The 24936-nt window shown below is 37.2% G+C and overlaps 1 protein-coding gene across 1 annotated transcript in view; it reads right to left on the reverse strand.

Annotated features, from left to right (window-relative positions):
• Positions 1–18787, reverse strand: part of TMEM161B (transmembrane protein 161B) — a 304648-nt gene extending 285861 nt beyond the window's left edge. Inside the window, exons 1-3 of the mRNA XM_053701478.1 lie at positions 18578–18787; positions 17263–17293; positions 5889–5992 (exon numbers count right to left, since the gene is read on the reverse strand). Coding sequence (XP_053557453.1) covers positions 5889–5992; positions 17263–17265 — 107 coding nt within the window. The 5' untranslated portion in view covers positions 17266–17293; positions 18578–18787. The remainder of the gene's footprint in view (positions 1–5888; positions 5993–17262; positions 17294–18577) is intronic.
• Between the last annotated feature and the right edge of the window lie 6149 nt (positions 18788–24936).

The raw sequence follows: 24936 nt of genomic DNA on the forward strand, positions 1-24936 counted from the left end.
CTTCTATTATCTAATGTGCTTTGTTCTGTTGATAGCCTTTGTTGCAAAGGCCACCTAGGTAGGCTCAGGAGCTGGGAGCTAGCTGCTGATTGGTGGCTGGTCATATATGTATGATGTAATTGGCTTATAGATGTGTTCAGCTAGCTACCAGTAGTAGATTGCTGCTCCTTCAATAAAGGATACCGAGAAAATGAAGCAAAGGGACAGGTCCCCGCGACACCTGTGGCAGGCTTGTGACAAACTCTTCACTGGTAATGTAGAGTAATGGTGTGACTACCCCATACGCCAGTACCTTCCTTCCGTCTCTCTATAGCAGCTCTCTGAGGGGTCAAAATGACCCTTAAATTTGTCTGAGGACCCCACTCAACAAATAAACTTGAGCACCTGAAAACTTCACGTTACTCCGGGAAAGGCAAAGATAAGACTAACATACCAGGGAGGTGAGAGGGATTAAGTACTTTGGGAATCTTTGCATCCTCCTAGTGGCCAGGAGTTGAATCCCCAGCAGTAGTAATGGCTTGGGGACTCTCACCACCTTTATGAAAGACAATAGCGATAATTATTCTCTCTGAAATAACTGTGGCATTTGTTTGATAATCCAAAGAGGAGGCTATTTTCTATGGAGATTAACATCATCATGACATCATTATTACTTTTGAGTGTACTTTAATGGGAGGGCCTGAATATTTTCTTTTTTGTGACACAATGAGTCCACGGATCATCTAAATTACTAATGGGATATTCACCTCCTGGTCAGCAGGAGGCGGCAAAGAGCACCACAGCAAAGCTGTTAAACAGCTCCTACCTTCCCTCCCACTCCAGTCATTCTCTTTGCCTAAGTTAGTGATAGGAGATGGCAAAGTGAGGTGTTAGAAAAGATTCTTCGATCAAGAGTTTATTATTTTTAAAGTAGTGCAAGATTGTGCTGGTTTGTTCTAGGTTGTAGCCGTAGTCCATATCAGTCTCTTCAGTAGAGCTTTGGTGGCTTTAGAGCAATGGGAACTTGTGGGACATAATTCTCACTGCGCCTCCCATATATTGAATGCTGCCCTAAATCAGAATACCTGAGGGATATTTACTCAGGAATTTCTTTTCTTTCACAGGCCCATGTGAGGGAGAGGACCTCTCAAGTCTGGGATCTGCCTTTGCTGTCAGGCAGAAGATAAGGTAAGTGCTGACTTTATTTCTGGGGGTAGGGGATCGGAACTGGTAGGGGGCAGTCTTTTCCTACTTCGCGCGGACTTGGATGTGGGATGTTCAGGATCCCTGAGAAATAGAGAGAGTGTCCCAGGGATACAAACTAGAGGTCAAAAGTTTTCCTTTCAAGTTTATCTGTAGACCAGACAAAGGGAGAGGCGTTCTTACACTGGGTAAGAGATCTCTCCGACCTGGGAGTGATAGTTCCTGTTCCGATTCAGGAACGGGGTCTGGGTTTTTATTCCAATCTGCTCGTTGTTCCCAAAAGAGAGGAAACCTTCAGGCCTATTTTAGATCTCAAGAGTCTAAACAAATTTCTCAGAGTAGCGTCTTTAAAATGGAGACGATTCATTCCATTCTTCCATTGGTCCAAGAGGGTCAATTTAGGACAACGGTGGATTTAAAGCACGTGTACTTGCATGTTCCCGTTAACAGGGATCATCTTAAGTTTCTAAGGTTCGCCTTTCTAGACAAACACTTCCTATTTGTGGCTCTTCCTTTCGGTCTTGCCACAGCTCCCAGAATTTGGTCAAACCCACACGGAAATGTGTTAACCTTCCTGCGATCTTATGGATGGAGGGTAAATTTGGGAAAAGAGTATCCTTAGTCCCAAAGACAAGGGTAACCTTCATGGGAACCATAATAGATTCCCTATCAATGAAGATATTTCTGACAGAAGTCAGGAAATCAAAGATCTTCGATACTTGTCTAGCTCTTCAGTCCACTACTCGGCCATCAGTGGCTCAGTGCATGGAGGTAGTCGGGCTGATGGTTGCAGCAATGGACATCATCCCGTTTGTTCAGTTCCATCTCAGGCCTCTGCAATAATCATGCTCAGGCAATGGAACGGAGATTATGCGGACTTGTCTCCTCGACTATTACTGGATCAGGAGACGAAGGATTCTTTTCAATGGTGGTTGTCTCGAGATCATCTCTCCCAGGGAATATGCTTTCGCAGACCATCTTGGGTGATTGTGACGACAGATGCCAGCCTTATTGGATGGGGAGTAGTCTGGGGCTCCCTAAAGGTTCAGGGAGTTCGGATTCAGTGAGAGTCGCAAGCTATAAGGGGTTTATCGAGGGCGTTTGTACGTGTCTGGTTTACCGCTGGTATTACAAGTTCAAAGTAAGCGCGATCGCTTGAGTGCAATTGCCATTTACGCTAGAATGATTAACACACCCTCAGAGCTCTGGTTAACTGTTTTGCAAAACAACAAAAAAGTGTCATAAAACACATCAAAATACATTACAAAAGTACAGTTACACTCATAACACTTATAAAAATTATTAAAACAAATATTGCACACAAAAGTTATAAGGGCTAAGATATATGAACTATAGGGACCCCATTAGTGCTTAGACTGTTATTTTCTGAAAAGGTAAACAGGAGCAGGGAGAGACTAAAGAAGAAAAGTGAAAGTAGAGAAAAAGATAGCGTTAAGAGAGTGGAGAAAAAAAAAAAAAAAAAAAAAGAGTGAGAAGATTTGAGATAGAGAGTGTAAAGAGAATATATGGCCTTAGAGAGAAGGTTAGGTTTAAAAAGAGAGATTGAAGAGATAGAAGGGAATAGGGAGTTGAGAAAGATAGAGGATAGTTAAAAAAAAACATTTTTACAGGTCTGCTATGACTTCACATTAATGTCTACACGCTATAGTTTCTATGAGTTCAACAACTTCTTTTTTCTGTCCAGCTGTTGTCTTCTCCAGAACCCTAGTTGATGTTGCTAACTGCTATGCACTTATTTTTGTTAATTACTGTATGTATGTAGCATTATATAATTTATGGTATAAAACAAAAACAATATTAAAAATGACCGCTCAATAAGGTGTTTCACATTGGCTAAATATATGCAAAGAATGGGGAGGACATATTGGGTGTGGGTGGGATCAAAAGTCTCTCTCTCTGTCTGGTTAGCGCACATGAGAATATGCAATCGGGTTTGCGAGCAATTTTTTTTCCCCCCACTCTTTTTGCTCCATTGACTTCTGGGGGGGGGGAATACGTGAACAAGATATTCTAAGACAGGCTTTTTCTGCTTCTCGGGTTAGCGTGCATGCAAAAACAGTTTACTTTTAACTCTTAATACAAGCGCAACCTGACGTGCACAAAAAACTTACTTCTAGGGCAGTTAACGATTGAACTGGAGCGTTAAATTGCGCTCCACTTGTAATCTAGTCCTTTGTGTGTAACTACACGCCTTCAGGGATATCATATTTCATTCCCTTCACCTTTACAAAAACACATTTAGCCCACTTCAGATGCAAATTTAAAGTTTGCTAATAAAAGAAAAAAAAAAAAGTATAACTCCTGGATATTGATAACAAAACATACATTTAAAGTTTACACAGTAAATATATCTCCGGGAACAGTAGGAGCCTAAATAGAAACTATAGATAATATTTGTTTACTCCATTGGGGGAAGAGTGCTTATTATTATGGACCTGAGGATTTAAACTAGTTTTAATACGGTATGTGTGTGTAGTTCACTTTTGTATATTATTTTTCAAGAAATCAGCATGCATGGAATTTAAGTCTGAGAATTGCTAGATAAACTAAAACTGCACTTTGAAACATTAAAAAATAGAAGGCATAGCAATCCTTTTTGTGGAAATTCTTTTGCATTAAAAAACATCACACAACTGAACAAAGGATAGTTGATGATCTATTGAATTATATCAAATGTACTTAAAGTGATAGAAAGCCCAAAATTTAAAATGTGGATGGCTGCTTTTCTAATGGACAGTAAAGTTAATGATTCAGATAGAGCATGCAGTTTTAAACAACTTTTCAATTTACTTCTATTGTCAAATTTGTTTTCTTCTCTTGGTATCCTTTGTTGAAAAGTAAATCTGGGTGGATTGATAGGAGCTTAGGAGTGTGCACATATATAGCAGTCTATAGCAGCAGTGCTTGCAACTATGTTTAACTGCTATAAACAATGTTGCAAACACTGCTGCCAGATGGCTTAAGACATGTGCACGTTCCTGAGAGGACACCAAGAGAACAAAGCAAAACTGATAAAAGAAGTAATATGGAAAGTGGTTTAAAACTGCATGCTCTATCTAATCCATTTAAGTTTAATTTTTACTTTAGTGTCCATTTAAATAAAACATCTTTGCAATGTACTTTCATAATCAAAAATGCTTATAGTATTACTGTTTTTGTGTTTATACGCACATATCCTGTGACTGCCCCTTGCACAGCATTCAAACACCACACCTTCTCAGCGTATCAGCAGAGGCTTGTATGGGACAAATGTAGTCTTCACTGACCCAATACATACAACTGCAAGCTCTCTGAGCAGCCGTGTGGCTGGAATACTGATGCTCTAGTCACAAGCATATTATAGATACTAAATAAGCACAGGAATAGTATTGACAGAATATGTTAACATTGGATTGAGGATGGAAAAATGTTTTGGATAGCACAGCCTTAAACAAGGGTGACTTGAAACCTACTAAACTTATATGAAATGTTTTGTTAGTATGTTTCTACAGTCTTTGCTTCAGACAATATGGCTTGGTTTCTGCCAAAACTGTGTGGTGAGGCTGGAATATGGGAAATAGTAATTAGCTAATTTTTGCTCAACTTTTTTTGTGAAATAGAAGAGTGATCCAAGTACTAAAAAAGTAACCTAAATTTCATTAACAAAATGTAGTTAGCCAGTTTTTATATCCCCTTAAACAGAATTGAAAAAAAAATATATATAAAAAAAATATAGACTAGTCCTAAAGCCAGTGTACACAGGATATTTTCTGCAGTGCATCGGTCCCACCCGCCAGCACTCCAGCATAGCCACGGCCGCTAAACCCAGCCAAGCCACGCTCCAGTCCGACCACGCCTCACCACCGCCAATCCTTTCCGGTCACGCCCCCACTAAACCCGCTCCCGCCCACCCTCTCCGCTGTTTGATCCTTTGTTACGGTGTCAACGGCCAGGTATGTTTGTACTCGCATGTGCATGACAGCTTCAGACAAACATACCTGGCCTTTTATTATATACGATTTGCTATGGAAATCGTAACCCATAAGAAAAATAAATTAACAAGGCACAACTGACATTTACTAGATACGAGGCAAGACAGATTCTTTCATCCACTTTTGCATTATTTACATCTACTTCTCTTCATTATAAAACTTATTTGTTAATTATACAAAGTATATACATATTGAATTACTTTCATTATGCCAATTGGTAATCTTTTGTATATTTAGGGTAACATATTAATCTATTAACACTGTTATATTCCACTCACCCATTGGCTGTACACTCTAGTTACTTATTTATAACGGTCCCTAATTGCCAGCTCCCAATGTTTTACAGACAATAAAACTTTACGCTTATTTTGTCAACATTTAAACAGCTAATGGAACTTTAAAAAAAACAAACATACATCTACATGTTATTCTCAGACTAATCTTCTTTGAATATTTCAATCTATCTTGCATTTATTTAGTGTTTAATGTCCCTTTAAGGTGTACTGATTAAGTATACGCAAATATTTCAAGAGCCTTTTGTAGAATTTTTTAATTATTTATTTTTTTACTTATGTATTAATCAATAGACTTCCACAAGGAGCAAATATTGTGTATAAGTGAACAAAAGAAAGCAAAGTGATTTTCATAGACATTTATCTTGCTTTACATTTTTAGAACATAATACGTTGTAAATGGCATTCAGATTTAGATTACCTGCCATTACAGAGAAGCCAACGAGCAAGGGAATAATGTGGTATGATCTTCTGCAGGACGCTGGCCATCACCATGGTAACAACAAGCTGCACACCTATCACACCCTGCAGGGAAACAGAAGCAACAGCAAGCAATCAAAAACTGATTAGAACAGTTGGCATAAAATCTGAAATAGTTTATTGAAAGATTTTAGTAATTGCATATTATATGAAGAAAAAAAAAGTCTAAACAGCATAACCTTATTGAGATCCACTATGTCAAATTACATGAAATCATAAGGCCTTAAACTGCTTATCTACTCTCAACACTGCAAAAATAGCAGAAATCCGTACTAAAATATAACCGTTGTGATGGATGATGTACTAGAATAAAGATCTAGTGAAACACAACTAATGTAATTAACATTTGACTTCACTGTCCTCTAGCTCCCTATGGGCTAGATTACAAGAGGAGCACTAAATTTATCGCACACCTTTAGTTAATTTCTTAAATGTGCCTCAAATTGCCCCCAAGATAAAGTGTGAGATTCATTTTCTTTAAAAAAAAAAAAGAAGCATCTTTATTTTATTTTTAAAACTGCAAAAAGCAGAATTTTGTGATTAAAGTGAGCGGGTGTGAAAAAAAAAAAAAAAAAAAAAAAAAAAAAGGAAGATTTCCTTTACATTGTTGTCTATGGGGACTGTGGTATTCCTATAAATATATATGTATAAGCTTACGTATATATTTATGTTAATATGTGTATATACACATCAATAGATATATATGTACAGGTGGCCCTCGTTTTACAACGGTTCAATTTACACCGTTTCAGAATAACAACCTTTTTTTCCAGTCATGTGACTGCTATTGAAAAGCATTGAGAAGCAGTGCATTTATTTAAATAGCCAGTAGGTGGAGCTGTCCGCTTGTGTTGCAGCAAAGCCAAGCAAGCTGAAATTAATCAGTTTAACCAGACCTGAGCTATCTAGCAGATTTCAAAGGAACAAGATCTTGCTGTCTATAAATCAGTCCAGATTGGAATGCATAGAAAGAACTGTTTGCAGAAAAATACAAGTGAAGTCTGTGTTGTGTGATTATTTTATTAGGTTTATAATGCTGTTTAGCAAATGTTTTTGTTCCTTTAACTTAGTTTAATGATATATTCTGTGTTGTGTGATTATTTTATTAGGTTTATAATGCTGTTTAGCATTTAAAGTCTTCATTTCAAAGCTTTAAAAATAATGTATTAGGTGTTACTTATGACAATTTTGAGAGGGGCCTGGAACCTATCTCCCTCACTTCCCATTAACTTACATTATAAACTGGGTTTCAATTTACAACGGTTTCGATTTACAACCATTCCTTCTGGAACCTAACCCCGGCGTAAACTGAGGGCTACCTGTATATGTATAATAGACACAGTACTGCCAAGATTGATTAGTCTGTCTTAGCAGTGCTCTGTTTTACAAATGTAATCTTCTTCAGAACTCAACTGCACAAAGGGTGACCTGACAATATTTTTTAGTTTAGGGATCCTTATCTCTTGGATATTTTTTATATCCGATGAGCTGGCATATCTTTGTATATATTTGTATATATTCATATATATTTTAATTAGCTGCCATTGCTGCGCGACTTACCACCTTCGTTGCGCTAGGTTCTCATGCAGTGTCTCAAAGCATTAGAACGAGGCTCCAGTTGGAGCCTATGGAAGCGAGCTCTGAGCTCAAAGCTTTCATGCAATGCGAACGTGATGCCGCGTTTGCATTGCTGGCCGCTTTAATTATCAGCGCACAATTAGGAGCACTGGTATTACGAGTGGAGCGCAAATATCACACTCGTGAAAGCGCAATTTTGCACTCCACTCCAATATGGCCCTATAGCCGCTTGTTCAATGTAACCGTTCCAATACAGTACCAAAGACTAGTTCACATGAAACTCATGACAATGACAAAATGATTTCACAAATTCTTATTAGCCACATTATTACATTGATATTAAGCCTTAAACATCCAGGAAAACTATGTACTGTACTGTAGTTTTACCAAGATCACTGAATGAGGTTGCCTTAGCATTCGTGTTTTGATCAACCACTAAGAACAAACTCTTCTATGTTACTGCCTCAACTGATTCAATCGACAGATCAAGGTTTCATTATCTCCGGAAGAATTCAGGTGCTTAAAAAAAAGGTACTGCATGTGTTTGTTGATGTGTAATTTTAAACAACTTTCCAGTTTACTCGTATTATCAAATTTGCTTGCTCTCTTAGTATCCTTTGATGAAGCATGATATTAAAACCACTTCTGGACATCTGTTTTGAGTTTATTAACGCTCATCAGTAGAAGATAGGTTTGATTTGCTGCTTGTTAAAGCTTATTTCCATAGAAAGCAAAACTCATTTGAGTTATGGTTGAGATTAAAGCATAAAATTAAAATACTCCATTTCACAAAAGTAAGAGCCATTGAATTATTGTATAGAAAATTAGCAAATCTATGCAAGTATCCTCTCTTGCTTTTTTCCCAGAAGCACTCTATATACATTGTTACCAATGCACCAGGGAATTCTGGGTAAAATTAGATATTTAATCTTAAAATGTTCGATACAGGAGTTATTTATTTACTGGGATGTAAAAGAAGTATCTTTGAACAGATGTATTTTAACAGGGCCATTCAGTCTAGTTTGTTATTACAAGCAAGTTCTGATAACAGATATCTACTGTTCGATTCAGCCATTCTGCATCCACTAATTAATTCCGTGGCTGAAATAGCTAGTTAACGTCTTGTCTGCCTACTTCAAATGTGCGTATATTCATAAAGAAAAGCAGGACAGCATATTCTCTGTATGACTTCTATTTTCTTAAGAAAAACATTTCCTTTTAACTTGAAAAATTCACTATCACCTAGAAAATCATAATATTTGTAATTGGTAGCCTGATTGACCCCATATTCCTGGTACATTTTTTAGCACTCTGTTCCTGAAAAATATTTACAATATAATAATGTGTTTTTGGTGTAGGTGTGACTAACTTATTAAAATGAAAAATGGAAAGAAAGAGACTAAGACTCACTTCTCCAAATGGCATAGGTTCAGAGAAATCATATTACAGTATCATTTCATCCTAATGGAAGATCTAGCACTGACTTCTGCACATGGCTCCTAGAATTTGACCTCTGACTTTTTGGGTTATTCTCCATCTCTCAATATACACATACCATTCTCTGGCCCCTAAATAATCATCAGATTTGTCAACCCCTGAATGTATATCCACTTAAAGGGACAGTCTACACCTTAGTCATATTAAGGTCTTACCTTAGATTAAGATGCAAATAGCCTCCTGCACCCTTTTCTATATCATGCAGCAGGAACATAAACAACAACAAAACAAAAGTTATTTTAAAATGAATATTGTTTCTGGCCACTTTGAAATGGCTGCCAAGCTCCATCCACTAATGATATCACCATCTGGGCACTCTGTTGAATCCAACTAGTGAGCCTTTTGTGTTTGGATGCCATATGCAGCCCAGATCATGATGTTGTCAGTGGGGGGAGCTTGGTAGCCATTTCTAAATAACTTATTTACTGTTCCTGCTGCATGATATAGAAAGGGGTGCAACTTAATCTAAGGTAAGACTTTAAGCTGACTGACAACTAATACTATTCAGCTGCCGATTTGGTCAATTCCGAGAGAGAGCGAGCGCTGAAAAAGCGCATCGAGTCCTACTGGGAGAAAGGCGCTATATAAATACTAGTTATTATAAGGTGTAGACTGTCCCTTTAACGTCTTCTAAATAACAAACACCACATGTTTAAAATTTACCTTCATTCATTAAAGGGACACTGAACCCAAATTTTTTCTTTCATGATTCAGATAGAGCATGACATTTTAAGCAACTTTCTAATTTTCTCCTATTATCAAAGTTTCTTAATTCTCTTGGTATCTTTATTTGAAATGTAAGTTTAGATGATGGCCCACTTTTGGTGAACAAAAAAAAAGTGCTGTCCATAGATCTGAACCAAAAAAACAGCCTAGATGCCTTCTTTTTCAAATAAAGACAGCAAGAGAATGAAGAAAATTTGATAAGAGTAAATTAGAAAGTTGCATGCTCTGTCTGAATCACGAAAGAAAAAATTTGGGTTCAGTGTCCCTTTAAACTTTAAACTGAAGCTTCTTTTTTTAAAATACTTATAAATTGCAATTTAATTCATAAACACAAATATAAAAGAAAAAACAATATAGAACTAATTTTGTAGACAATCATTGAATTGCACCCAAACATTTTTTTCTGCATTAATATTTTTCCTCTATCAACACACACTTGCTACTTTAATAGGAAAGCTGATGTCTTAAGATCAACATGTAAATGAAAGACAAACATTCAGAAAAGCCTATAGTAGCTACGGGATTGCTCTTCTCAATTCCTGTCATGCATTTCAAGTAAAATTCTTTGTTCTTTTAAAGAGAAAAACAAGCTGTATGAAAATAATCATTTGAAAAAGATGAAAGTGATGAGGGGAGCTAAAAGTAAACTTTTGGGATTTATTTAGGCCAGATGAGAAGATTTAACAATAATTTGGATATAATGTTAATAATAATTATTATTATTAATTAAATGTTATGTGACATGAATATGTCAAGGTCTTAAAAGTCAACATACTATTTAAAGTGACACTGAACCCAAATGTTTTCTTTCGTGATTCAGATAGAGCATGCAATTTTAAGCAACTTTCTAATTTACTCCTATTATCAATTTTTCCTCGTTCTCTTGCTATCTTTATTTGAAAAAGAAGGCATTTAAGCTATTTTTTGGTTCAGTACCCTGTATAGCACTTGTTTATTGGTCGGTTAAATTAATCCACCAATCAACAAGAACAACCCAGGTTGTTCACCAAAAATGGGCCGGCATCTAAACTTACATTCTTGCTTTTCAAATAAAGATACCAAGAGAATGAAGAAAATTTAATAATAGGAGTAAATAGAAAGTTGATTAAAGTGAAGGTAAACTTTGATGAATGAAAGTTCATTTTTTAAATATATTATTAAAAACAGAGGCACTTTCATTCATCAAAGTTTACAAATCAGCCGTTTTGATTAAAAAAAAAAAAAAAAAAAAAAAAAAAAAAAAAAAAAAACTTACCTTTGTTTTTTTCAGGCAGAGCAGCTTCCCCCTACTGGAAATCCTCTCTTCACATGTCAGCAATGACTAATCTAGCTTCCTCCAATCACAGCATGGCCTCAGGCAATAACCACCCTGGGGGGAAAGCCGTGATTGGAGGAAGCCGGATTAGTCATTGCTGACGTGTGAAGAGAGGATTTCCAGGAGGGGAAAGCCGCTGTAGCTGTGAAAAGAAAAAAAAAGGTAAGTTTTTAATCAAAACGGCTGCTTTGTAAACTTTGATGAATGAAAGTGCCCCTGTTTTTAATAGTATTTTTTTAAAAAAACAAGTTTACCTTCACTTTAAAATTGCATGCTCTATCTAAATCGCGAAAGAAAAGGTTTGGGTTCAGTTTCCCTTTAAGATAGGATAAAAGTAGGTTGTGTACTTGTTGTCTGTTTCCATGTTCTACAAGTCTCAGACAAGTGGAAATTTCCTGACTTAACAATAGTACAATCAGCAAGGTGAAAAATATAAATATGAACATGTAGATATGATGTATTTATTCATGTGAAAGTGCAAATATCACAAGGTCATAGAAGGTACTTAAAGGACCAGTCAACACATTTGATTTGCATAATCAACAAATGCAAGATAACAAGACAATGCAATAGCACTTAGTCTGAACTTCAAGTAGTAGTAGATTTTTTTATAACAAATTTCAAAGTTATGTATATTTCCACTCCCCTTGTACCATGTGATAGCAATCAACCAATCAAAAATGCATATACGTATAGTCTGTGAATTCTTGCACATGCTCAGTAGGATCTGGTGACTCAAAAATTGTAAATATAAAAGAATGTGTACATTTTTTTTAATGGAAGTAAATTGGAAAGTTGTTTAAAATTACATGCTGTATCTGAATCATGAAAATTTAATATAACCTGAGTGTCCCTTTAAACCTGCTGCAGTCCCCATGTTGCTGTAAATACACCAAATACACCTTTGCAAAGCAGCATTAATCAAAACAAACTTTTGCATAGAAAATTAGCACATCTAAGCAAGTTCCTCGCTTGCGTTTTCCCCAGTAAAACTCCACATACATTGTTTCCAATGCACAAGAGGATTCTGGGTAAGATATGCAAATTATCTTACCCAGAATCCTCTTGTGCATTGGAAACAATGTATGTGGAGTTTTACTGGGGAAAGCGGGGAACTTGCCTAGATGTGCTAATTTTTCCAGTGCAAACATTTGTATTAACTTTTGAGACATGGAGGATTTTAATCTCAGATTTTTATATCTCCTATGATTTCAAAGCAGCATTAAAATATGGATGTTTTAGCCTTTTTTTTTTTCTTTTCTTCATAAGGTCAGCACTACATGCACATACATGTTGCTTTCCTCAGAAACAAACTGGTAAGAATACTCTGGGTGCTAAAACAGTCCTAAAAATGCAATTTGCATGGAAAAAAAAAAGTCTTAAAACACTGCAAAACATGTATGCAGGATGTGCTATAAGGATTCTTCCATCTATATTAAAATTAGACTATTTTAAGTGATACGGTTGTGTTTTCTCAAACTTAAGTTAGCTTCAAGTATATTTTACTATTTTATATCTAGAATCATCACTATATGTCGCAGATTCAAAAGTGTAACCTTTGATTTCCATGTTTTACCCATGATTAAATTTGTACCAATATGTGAGGATTTGTAGTATGCTTAAAAGACAGGTTTTATGTTCTAGCGTTAGCAGATACATATATCTGGCAAGACAAGAAACCTAATTATTGTTCTTTAATGATTCAAAAAGCAGATGAAATTTTAAACAACATTCCAATTTACTTCTATTATCTCATTTGCTTTGTTCTCATGTTATTCTTTGTCGAAGAGATATCTAAATAGGTAGTGTGCACATGACTGGGGAACTACATGGCAGGAAATTGTGCTGCCATCTAGTGCTCTTGCCAATGTATAACATTGTTCCAAAACTGCTGCTATATAGTGCTGCAGACACGTGCACACTCCTGAACTTAGCATCCTGCTTTTCAACAAAGGATAACAAGAAAATTAACTCTCGATCATGGAAAAAAACATTTTGGGCTGTATGTCCCTTTAATAGAAAGCCTTCCATATAGACAAGCAAACAATAAATTAAATATTCAGCTATATGCAGAAGCATTTTATCCAAGAGTGGTTACAGCCAATCATCAAGGGCCAAAAACAGGCCAGAATATCAGTCACTCTCTGTTGAAGTAAAAAAGGAAATTAAACAGCCTAAGTTGCTTTGATTATTACTTCACCTGCATTCAAAACTAAAAAATATTACAAAACCTTAACCTTTTACCTATTTCTTGAAAACTGGATTTGGACACTCATTGGCTAATGTTTAAAACATAGAAATACGCAAATTTATGCTAAAAAGAAAACGTTTTATACTGATATCTAACTACAGATTCTTAAAGGACCATTAAAGTGATAAAATGGCATGCTCCAGAGCTAGTAACAAAGCACCTTTATGAGTTTAACCCCTGGCAAAGGAGAAAGCACATAGTTAAAATAACGCTTGGGAATCGCAGAGCACTACTGGTCCTGAGTGGAAATAGAAGCTTATACAATCAGCAGCGTTCGTCGCACTACCCAGCTTATCGACCGGTGCTGCTGACTGGATCAACACCAGTTCCTGCTCAGGACCAGCAGCGCTCTGAGGGTCTTGAGTGGTACTTTAACTATGGGTTTAACGCTTTTGGGGTGATTAAAAAACTGTTGCAGCATCATTATTGATACAATAACATCCTCTAATTACAGAATGTTATCACTATAACATCCTTTTAATCTCTTGGTTATGTTATTTTAGATATTTCATTATTTGCTTTACTTAACCCCTTGAGTACTAATGACGGCTCAGAGCCGTCATTAGCACTCAACTACTTTTTTCCAATCTGGGGGCTCCCACCAGCTCCTACCCCGGCCTGCATAGTAACAGGCATCGCCGGGGCTTCCAGTTACTCGTGGTGACGTCACGCGCAATACTGTGCAACTTTATTTAAAATTGTCCATACAAAGTATAGGGAAAGGGGGCATGCTGCTTAGAAACCTGTATCTCAGGGATCTAAGCAGCTACAGACCCCAAAGACCTACCATTGGAAAGGTAATCACCTAACCTTTCCAATGGTATAAATCTTGGGGATCTGGGGGGGGGGGGAATAAAAAAAGTTAAAAAAAAAAAGTTTTTTTTAAAATAGTAAAAAACTGAAAAATATAGAATGCAGCTTAGCACTCAAAGGGTTAAATGGACATGGAACCCAAAAAAATGTATTTCATGTTTCAGACAGAGCATATAATTTTAAACAACTTTCCAATTTAGTTCTATTATCTAATTTACTTAATTCTCTTGGAATCCTTTGTTAAAAAGCATTACATAAGTAAGTCCAGGAGCTAGTTGCTGATTGTTGGCTGCACATATATACCTTATCATTGGCTTACAGATGTGTTCAGCTAGCTCCCAGTGGTGTATTGCTAATCCTTCAATAAACGTTAGCAAGAGAATGAATCAAATTGATAATAGAAGTATATTGGAAAGTTGTTTGAAATTGTATGCTCTACCAGAATCATGAAAAGAAAAATGTTGCGTTTCATCTCCATTTAAGAAGGAAAATTTTAGAAACCTAGGTTAGTATACAATGTATGGAAACTTGCTCCTTTATCTATCATTTTGCATATTAAATAACCACAACTTATTAAAATAGGCTGAGCTTGAAGGGAGTGTACTTCTCATTAGCTTATTTCTCTATATACCCCACTGGTTTTCAAACCTGTCATCATGCCTCCCTAAAAGGCCACATTTTGAGGATAGATATCTGAACTGGCGCATAGGTGAAATATTCAGCTGATTAGTAAATGGTTATTTTACCTGCTGTCATACAAGGTAATCCTGAAAACCTGGCCTGTTGGGGCGGCCTGAGGACAGGTTTGAAAACCAGTGATAAACACAAATGTCTCCTTAAAGTGAATGTCAATTTTACACTTACTGACGACTGAAATCCATTTCTTGACACTAGCTTAATGTAGTCGCTATTTTTTTTGTAATATTATATCCTTCATTATTAAAATATATTTATTTTAAAATCTCTACCTTTTCCCTGCCGACTCCTCCCCAAACCAACTTCCTGTTCTCCTTGTAAAGCGCGTTCACGATCGTGGAACTGCGCAGGCGTCAAACCCTGCAATATTGTAAATAACAAATAGTATTCAATGAATGAATTACTACATTCATTGAGTACTATTATAGCAGCATCTCTGTTAACGGAGCAACCAAAGATTATAACCCCTTACGTGCATTTCTGCTTGCTCCTGGCTGTGAAATGAAATTGGAAGCCCTTTAGCCACATGGAGAACACAAGACAAGTGATAAATTAAAGACAAAAATAACCACCATTTCTATCCTGTAATGCAAAACAATCTTACATTGGTACTTGTCTGCCGCAGATGAATCATGCTTGTCAACTTTGATAGCCAATTGGTCATTTTATTTAGAAGGTGTATTCCCACTGACCAATTAGATTGCATAGATTGTTGAATTGCGCGTCCCGTGAACACGCATTGCATCTGAAGGTGGCTAAAAATTTATAATGAAGAGGCCCATGACGTTTCTGAAAAGGGGTTTACCGCAACGGGGGTAAAAAGCGGATTAGCAAGATTAGCTGTCAATCATTGCACTAAGGAGGGACAGTATGGCGGGCGGAGGAAGCGCAGCCCGAAAACTGAGATAAAAAGGTAAAATTTAAGATTTAATAATAAAATTGGGAACATTGATGAATTAAAGTCCCCCTTAATTGAATTGCTTCACAATATTGTTTTAAGCACTAGAGGTGACTTTACATTCACTTTAACTTATTCCCTCTCTGATTGCACAAAAACAAGTGCAAATGAAAATTAACATTTTAATAAAAAAATCCCCCCCTCCAAGAGTGTAAATTATTCTGCAGTTTCTCATTTACATAGCTTTTCTAAACCCAGTAGTGAATGTAAATGTTCATGAATGAGTGCCTGGTTTTTAAAAATACTATTAAAAACAGGGGCACTTTCATTCATGAAAGTTTACATTGCAGCGGTTTTGTAAAAATACTTACCTTTTTCTTCTTCCAAGTCGGAACAGCGCTCCCCCACCCGCAGCTCGTCTGTACTTACGTCAGAAATGACAAACCCGGCTTTTTCCAATCATGGTTTCCCCCCCCAGAGCAAATATTTCCTGAGGCCACGCCGTGATTGGAGGAAGCCAGTTTCATCATTGCTGTGCTAAGTACAGCATGAGAAGCGTGCGGGGGATCGCTGGTCCTGCTTGGAAGAAGAAAAAAAAAAGTATTTTAACAAAACCGCTGCAATGTAAACTTTCATGAATGAAAGTGTCCCTGTTTTTAATAGTATTTTTAAAAAACAGGCACTCATTCATGAAAATTTACATTCGCTTTAAGTACTGACAATCTCAGTATATGTAGAGATACATACGGCAAAAGTAGCTATTTCAAATGAAAAAAATAAAGGTAAATTATATATTTGTAAACAATTTAATACTGTCCAAAAGGTGACATTTTACAAAACACTGACACTTTACGGTCTCTTACATTAAAGGGACATAAAAGTGTAAAAGAGAAAATGCTGTGTTATATGTATGCAACAGAGCAATAATAAAATGCTCTGGGTTTAACCCCTGAAAATGGATTAAACGCAAAGTCAGCTCCAGAGCAGCAATGCACTACTATCAGGAGATAGCTTAACACATCTGGTAAGCCAATGACAAAAGACATGTCACCAGCTAGCTCCTAAGAATGCATTGCTGCTACTGAGTCTACATAGTTATGATTTTCTGTAAAGGATAACGAAAATATACAAAGTATGTTTGAGAACAGGAATAAGTTGAAAAAAAACATCTTAGAATTGCATGCTCTATCTAAACCATGAAAATTTTAATTTTGGCCCACATGTCCCTTTAAAAAGAAAACACACATGAATTATAATTTCTTACAGCTTAATTTTCAAATAAAGGTTAGTTTATAATTAATTTCAGCAGCATTGTTCTCTCAATCTGTGCATTCACAAGCATGCAGTAAACACTTTTTTTCTGAAACTGCTATAAGCCGGAAAAACAATATATTGCTATGCCTATTTTCTTGCCAATATTTTAAGTTCCTAAATAATACACACTAGAGCATAAATGCCTTGTAGCGTACGGAAATAAAGTCACTTTGCAATTATTTAATTAACCTATGTGATAAGATGGTCAAAAAGTACATATTACTCACCATCTTTTGGCTTCAGGTGTATACTTGTGGCCTGTAACAAAAATATGTTTTAATTCTAAAATATTTTAAGAAATATGAACATATGATAGAAAAGTTCAGGGGGTTCTCAGTAGGCAACACACAAGAGACTGCTAGTAACAATTTAGAAGATAATAGACTACAATTTAACAAATACATGTCAGAAATAGTATGCAGCAGTCTCATCGGGATAAAGAATCTGAAAATTGGGATAAAGTCAGTAAATAGCTTAAAGGCACAGTTCAAAGCAGTGTAGGGTTTCAAGGTGTATGAGTAGAAGTGTCAGTGAGCAGATATAAAAATGTCACATATATCTGAGATTGCGGTGTATTTTAACATTTGTTAGAATACACAAGTTGCCAACTTGTAGAATTGAGTATTAATCAGTTTAAATAGGACAGTATGACTATATATACATATATATATATATATATATATATATATATATATATATATATATATATATATATATATATATAGGAACCAATATATCAGAACATTGTACGTAACTTTACCAAGAGTTATAAGTAATGTGTGTGCTTATGTGCAGAAATGTATTATATAAAAACACTATTTCTGAATTCTTTGCGACAACCACTATATGTGTGTCAAAAAAGGAACGATAATCCCACAACCCAGGACTCAGAATGGTAGGAAAATAGAATTGTCAGTAAACGATAGGCAAACTCCATGAGACTCAGAAAGCAGTGACTAACCTCTAAGTGGTTGTATAAGAATATAGTGTGTGACAGACCCCACAATATACTAAGTCTCAAAGTAGAGTCGTAACACAAATGTACTCATAATAATGTGTGTGACAACTGGAAGAAAATGTAATTAGTGACAATCATTAGCTGCAACTATTAACATTTACGATACGTTAATATAATGTAATCCCACAACTGAGTGACAGCCACAAGGTACACAATTAAACACGGTGATGGCCACAGAATAAATGTTAAAGCACAAAACAATGATTGTGCAATAGACTATTCTCTGGTTAAATTGACGTAGTCGCTGTATCTATAACAATGTAACATATGACACACACAGTATTTCAGGATATTACAGCGCTATGCAGCTTCTGAACATGCAGGTACCAGGACGGAGTGACAGCCGCAATCAGTGATTTTCTAGGGGTGCATGTCACACAGACTATAGCGTTCTCTAATCCACATAGCGATGCCTCTGTACACGGTGCAAAATAAACAAGAAATGCCTGCGCCAAAAACACCAATATATATATATATATATATATATATATAAATAATAAAGCAGGTCAGTTCCCATAACACACCTGCTACAGGAGATGTGCCAGTTAGGTGCAAAACTGAGATCTCACAAGCAGTGTGCTCTGTTTGTGTCAGTAACCTAATCAGAGATGTGCGGACATTTACACGTTATAAACATATACATGTCTCAGGTAAGTGCACAACCATCTGTCACACACACCACTCTCTTCAGTTACCGGCACCAAAACACTAAAGCTAGAGGTCAGCCTAGGACCTCATCGCTCAGTAAATCGGGGGCTGTCTTTAGTGTGCCTTTGAACTGTAAACCCATGTCACATCATTTCTGTATCTCATAAACAGCAAAATCAAAATAAAATATCTTAATCGCCTAAAACAACAGTAATCAAAATACGAAGGCGGCATACACAGCTTATTTTATTCCTAAAATACAAACAGGCGTTCGTAGGACAGTTCGACCTTACAAGGCCCCTTAGGAAACCGCGCAGGCTCCTTTCAAAGATTGATCCAATTCGCTTTTCTGTGAGGGAGGGACGAATAAAAAAAACAATAAAGCTTTGGAGACCAATCAATGGTACATTCCTTGTCATAACCAGCAAGCTAGTTAGTTGATGACGTACTACATATTGTTGTATCACGTGACTGACCTTGAAATTCTGCGCGCATGTACTCCTGAGAAATATTAGAATTGTGTAGAGGACGCTGAATTCCAAGCTTATTTTTTATAAATGTAAAACATTATTTCGAATATTTTCTGATAACAATATAATCGATGCCTGCATTCTGCTTTTAGAGTACAACATCATTTTACGTCAGGATTTTATAGACTGTAAAACTGATGAGCTTGGAGAAGTATTTTACTGTGTATTTCATAAAATTCGACAGCAGTTATAATACTAAACCCGAAAGCTTGCTATAGTTTCTGATGCTAATATGTGGTATAAAATGTTAAAGCTTATTAACATAAGTCTACGTGCTACATACATAGAAACCAATAATCTGACTAGATAAGAGCCAAAGGCTCACCAATTTACCACATTACCTGTGACTGTTTTCTTAGGACAGCCTTGTGCATGTCACAGGCATTAAATAATTATTTTACAGTCTTTGTGTTTACCACCTCAATAGGAAGTTTATTCCATGAATCCACCACGTTTTCTATAAAAAAAAAAAAAAGCATTTCTCATGAATCTGCTACCTATTGTGACCCCTTGTTTTGGCTTATCTTATCTTTTTATGGAAAATGCTTTCAGCTTCAACTTAATAAATATGAAGGGACTTTTAAGTCCCTTCATATATTTGAAGTTTTTTGTCATCTCACCTCTTTCCCTTATCTCCTCTAAACTATACATATTGCTTAGTTCACTATAGGGGTTAATTTCCATATGGACCTAAATGGCTACTGAAACAGGCAAGACACACATAACCTTTCTTTCATATAGGTGGCGAGAGTCCATGATTTGTTACATATGGAGTTGGACATACATTTCCACCAGGAGGAGTCAAAGTTTCCTAAACCTCAAAGCCTATAAATACCCCTCCCACCTCACTCATATCTCAGTTTTAAACGTTGCCTCCTTTAACCCTTTGAGTGCTAAGAACTTTCCCACCTGGGTGCTAAGGTGATTGAAGGTTTTGTTTTTTGTTTTTTAACCCCTTAATGACAACTGACGTACCAGGTACGTCATGCAATAACAAGCAGTTAATGACAATAGACGTACCTGGTACGTCAGTTGTCTAACAGAGTGCTGGAAGCGATCACAATCGCTTCCAGCAGCTCTGAGGGTATTGCAGTGATGCCTCCATATGGAGGCATCCTGCAATACCCCTTTACAAGCCTCCGATGCAGAGAGAGCCACTCTGTGGCCCTCTCTGCACCGGAGCGTCGTTGGTGGGTGGGAGCAAGGCAGGGAGGTGGGTGGGCGGCCTGCCAAGGGCCTGTGATTTGGAGGGGGGCGGGATCGGAGGCCGGATCGGATGCGGCAGTGTCCGGGGGCGCGCACGGACGCGCGTCCACGTGGGCGGCGGGCGCGTGCACGGGGCGGGAGCAGGTGGGAACTGCTACACTACAGAAAACATGTATTTCAAAATTGGGAGAAAAGGGGGGATTTTAATTTAATAAATGATCGAAGGGTTCTGGGGGGGGGGGAAGCTACACTACAGAAAATGGGAAAAAAGTAAAAAAAACAATAAAAGCATATATTTTTTTAAGAAACTGGGTACTGGCCGACAGCTGCCAGTACCCAAGATGGTGCCCATTAAGTTAGAGGGGGAGGGTTAGAGAACTGTTTGATGGGGGATCTGTGAGTTTGGGGGCTAAGGGGGGATTCTATACAGCAGCATATGTAAATATGCTATAAAAAAAAACCCAAATATACCTTTTTATCTTAGTACTGGCAGACTTTCTGCCAGTACTTAAGATGGCGGGAACAATTGTGGGGTGGGGGAGGGAATATAGCTGTTTGGGAGGGATCAGGGGGTCTGATGTTTCAGGTGGGAGGCTGATCTCTACACTAAAGCTAAAATTAACCCTGCAAGCTCCCTACAAGCTACCTAATTAACCCCTTTACTGCTAGCCATAATACAAGTGTGATGCGCAGCAGAATTTAGTGGCCTTCTAATTACCAAAAAGCAACGCCAAAGCCATATATGTCTGCTATTTCTGAACAAAGGGGATCCCAGAGAAGCATTTACAACCATTTGTGCCATAATTGCACAAGCTGTTTGTAAATAATTTCAGTAAGAAACCAAAAATTTAGAAAAATGTAAAAAAAAAATTTATTTGAACGTATTTGGCGGTGAAATGGTGGCATGAAATATACCAAAATGTGCCTTGATCAATACTTTGGGTTGTTTACTACACTACACTAAAGCTAAAATTACCTTAAAAAGCTCCCTACATGCTCCCTAATTAACCCCTTCACTGCTTATATTTCTGAACAAAGGGGATGCCAGAGAAGCATTTACAACCATTTTTGCTATAATTGCACAAGCTGTTTGTAAACAATTTCAGTGAGAAACCGAAAGTTTGTGAAAAAATTTGTGAAAAAGTGAACGATTTTTTGTATTTGATCGCATTTGGCGGTGAAATGGTGGCATGAAATATACCAAAATGGGCCTAGATCAATACTTTGGGATGTCTTCTAAAAAAAAATATATACATGTCAAGGGATATTCAGAGATTCCTGAAAGATATCAGTGTCCCAATGTAACTAGCAGTAATTTTGAAAAAAAGTAGTTTGGAAATAGCAAAGTGTTACTTGTATTTATGGCCCTATAACTTGCAAAAAAAGTAAAGAACATGTAAACATTGGGTATTTCTAAACTCAGGACAAAATTTAGAAACTATTTAGCATGGGTGTTTTTTGGTGGTTGCAGATGTGTAACAGATTTTGGGGCTAAAAGTTAAAAAAAAGTGGTTTTTTTCCCTTTTTTCCTCATATTTTATATATTTTTTATAGTAAATTATAAGATATGATGAAAATAATGGTATCTTTAGAAAGTCCATTTAATGGCGAGAAAAACGGTATATAATATGTGTGGGTACAGTAAATGAGTAAGAGGAAAATTACAGCTAAACACAAACACCGCAAAAATGTAAAAATAGCCTTTGTCACAAACGGACAGAAAATGGAAAAGTACTGTTGTCATTAAGGGGTTAAAAAAAATTTTTTTTTTACTTTTATACTTTTTTTTTCAGATCCCCAAGACTTACACCATTTGGAAAGGTTAGGCGATTACCTTTCCAATGGTGGGTCTTGGGGGTCTGTAGCTGCTTAGATGCCTGAGATACAGGCGTCTAAGCAGCATGCCCCCTTTCCCTATACTTTGTATCACCACGCAAAAGGTGAAGCCCCGGGGAGATGCCTGTCACTATGCAGGCTCGATCGCCGGGGTGGGAGCCCCCAGATCTCCCTCAATGTGGGAGAGTGCTAGCGACGGCTCTGAGCCATCGTTAGCACCAGAGTGGGAAACTCTGACGGCTCAGAGCCGTTGTTAGCACTCAAGGGGTTAAAGGGGGTTCAAAGTATGATGTGCTTAAAGATATGTGCTTCAGTGTATATTGAAGTCCGGTTTTCCCCTCAGAGTTACAGTGCTTGTCAGAGGGATGTTTGGGGAGCTTTGCCTTTAGACACTGAGGCCTAAATATCAAGCCGTCAATTATGCTGCATTCGACGGCACCAATACGCTCGCCTAACATTGCGACCACGGACCTAAATACGCTTTCCTTATTTATTAAAAAAGCTGTCAAAAAGCAGCGCACCAAGTACGGGGCGATGAGCAACGGACTATTGTGAACTAACAGTCATCGATCTCGCTGCTATTCGGCTTTTTCCCAACTTTATTTATACCCTGTCACTAAACACCGCCACTATACTAACATGTTTAACCCCTATCTCGCCGCTCCCAGACCCTGCCGCAACTAAAGTTATTAACCCTTATCCTGCTGCTCCCGGAGCCCACTGCAACTCTAATAAAGTTATTAACCCCTATCCCTCCACTCCCGGAGCCCACCGCAATGCTAATAAAGTTATTAATTCCGCTCCCGGAGCCCACAGCAACTCTAATAAGGTTATTAACCCTAATCCCTCCGCTCCTGGGGTCCACCGCAACTCTAACAAAGTTATTAACCCCATATCCCGCCGCTCCTGGACCCCTCCGCAACTAAATAAATGTATCAACCCCTAAACCCCTGGTCTCACATATCCCTACCACTTACTAAACCTATTAACCCCTAAACTGCCAGCCCCCCATATCGCTATAAACTAAATTAAGCTATTAACCCCTAAACCTAACAACCCTCTAACTTTACATTTAATATTAACTCATCGCTATCTTATAATACATTTAAACTTACTTTTAGAATTAAAATAAACTATATTAAACTACTAATTAACCTATGTGTAGAAGTTTTTCTCTAGAAGGAGAAAAAAGAAAGAGCGCATCCACGATCTAAGTGCAGTAAATAAGTTCACACTTTATTGAAAATATAAAACATAAGCAAATTCTCACTCACAAGAGTGCCCTCAAACATATGAGGTATGTCCGTTCCTTAAGAAATATACACACAGTTACACTCCAGCACTGTTTATCCTCCTTACTGCCTCCCTCCGTGTCTGCAGATTTTCAATATAATCGAGTATCACAGGGGACTTGGCTTAGCTATTTTGCTGTGGACTTAAATGTGTATAGAGGATATCGTGTGAATGCGCTATAGGAAACAAACTATACTTGCCGGCTGTTAGTTTGATCCGAGCGTCATCCACATTCCCTTCTCCTCACACGTCAGATTATGGGCGTGGCTTTACGCGTTTCACGGGCTCCTCCCGCTTCGTCAGAGCCGCTCGGATCAAACTAACAGCCGGCAAGTATAGTTTTCCTATCACAATAAAGTGTTAACTTATTTACTGCACTTAGATCGTGGATGCGCTCTTTCTTTTTTTCTCCTTCTAGAGAAAAACTTCTACACACCCCTAACCTAAGCCTGGGAACAGACACCGTTGGGCAAGGAAGGAGCTGCAACCCTTTTATCTTATTGGCTTTGGAGTATCTAAACAAGTACCATTGACTTGAACTTTCTTTAACCATTTTCTTATATACTTGTATGTTCTATCAATTATTTATTCAACTGTTGAACAGCTTCTGTCGATATATATTGATAAGTGTGGCGCTGTCTTATAATATTGGGAGTTTTTTGTTTACTAATTAACCTACCCTAACTATTATCCTACAATTACATTAAACTATATTAAACTAATAATTAACCTACCCTATTATACTAAAATTACATTAAACTACAATAACAACTAAGTTACACAAAATGAAAAATACTAAGTTACACAAAATTAAAAAAACTAAGTTACACAAAATAAAAAAACACTAAGTTACACAAAATAAAAAATAAAGTTTTAAATATTTAAACTAATTACACCTAATCTAATAGCCCTATCAAAATAAAAAAGCCCCCCCAAAATAAGAAAAAACAATAAACTACCAATGGCCCTTAAAAGGGCCTTTTGTGGGGCATTGCCCCAAAGAAATCAGCTCTTTTACCTGTAAAATAAAATACAAACACACCCCCCCAACAGTAAAACCCACCACCCACACAACCAACCCCCCAAATATAAACCTATCTAAAAAACCTAAGCTCCCCATTGCCCTGAAAAGGGCATTTGTATGGGCAATGCCCTTAAAAGGGCATTTAGCTCTTTTTCAGCCCAAAGTCCCTAACCTAAAATTAAAACCCACACAATAAACCCTAAAAAAAACCTAACACTAACCCCCGAAGATACACTTACAGTTTTCGAAGACCGGATATCCATCCTCATCCAAGCAGCAGAAGTCCTCAGCAAAGCCGGCAGAAGTCTTCATCCAAGCGGGCGGAAGTCTTCATCAAGACAGCATC

This window comes from Bombina bombina, chromosome 2 (assembly GCF_027579735.1).
Source record: "Bombina bombina isolate aBomBom1 chromosome 2, aBomBom1.pri, whole genome shotgun sequence".
Lineage (NCBI taxonomy): Eukaryota > Metazoa > Chordata > Amphibia > Anura > Bombinatoridae > Bombina > Bombina bombina.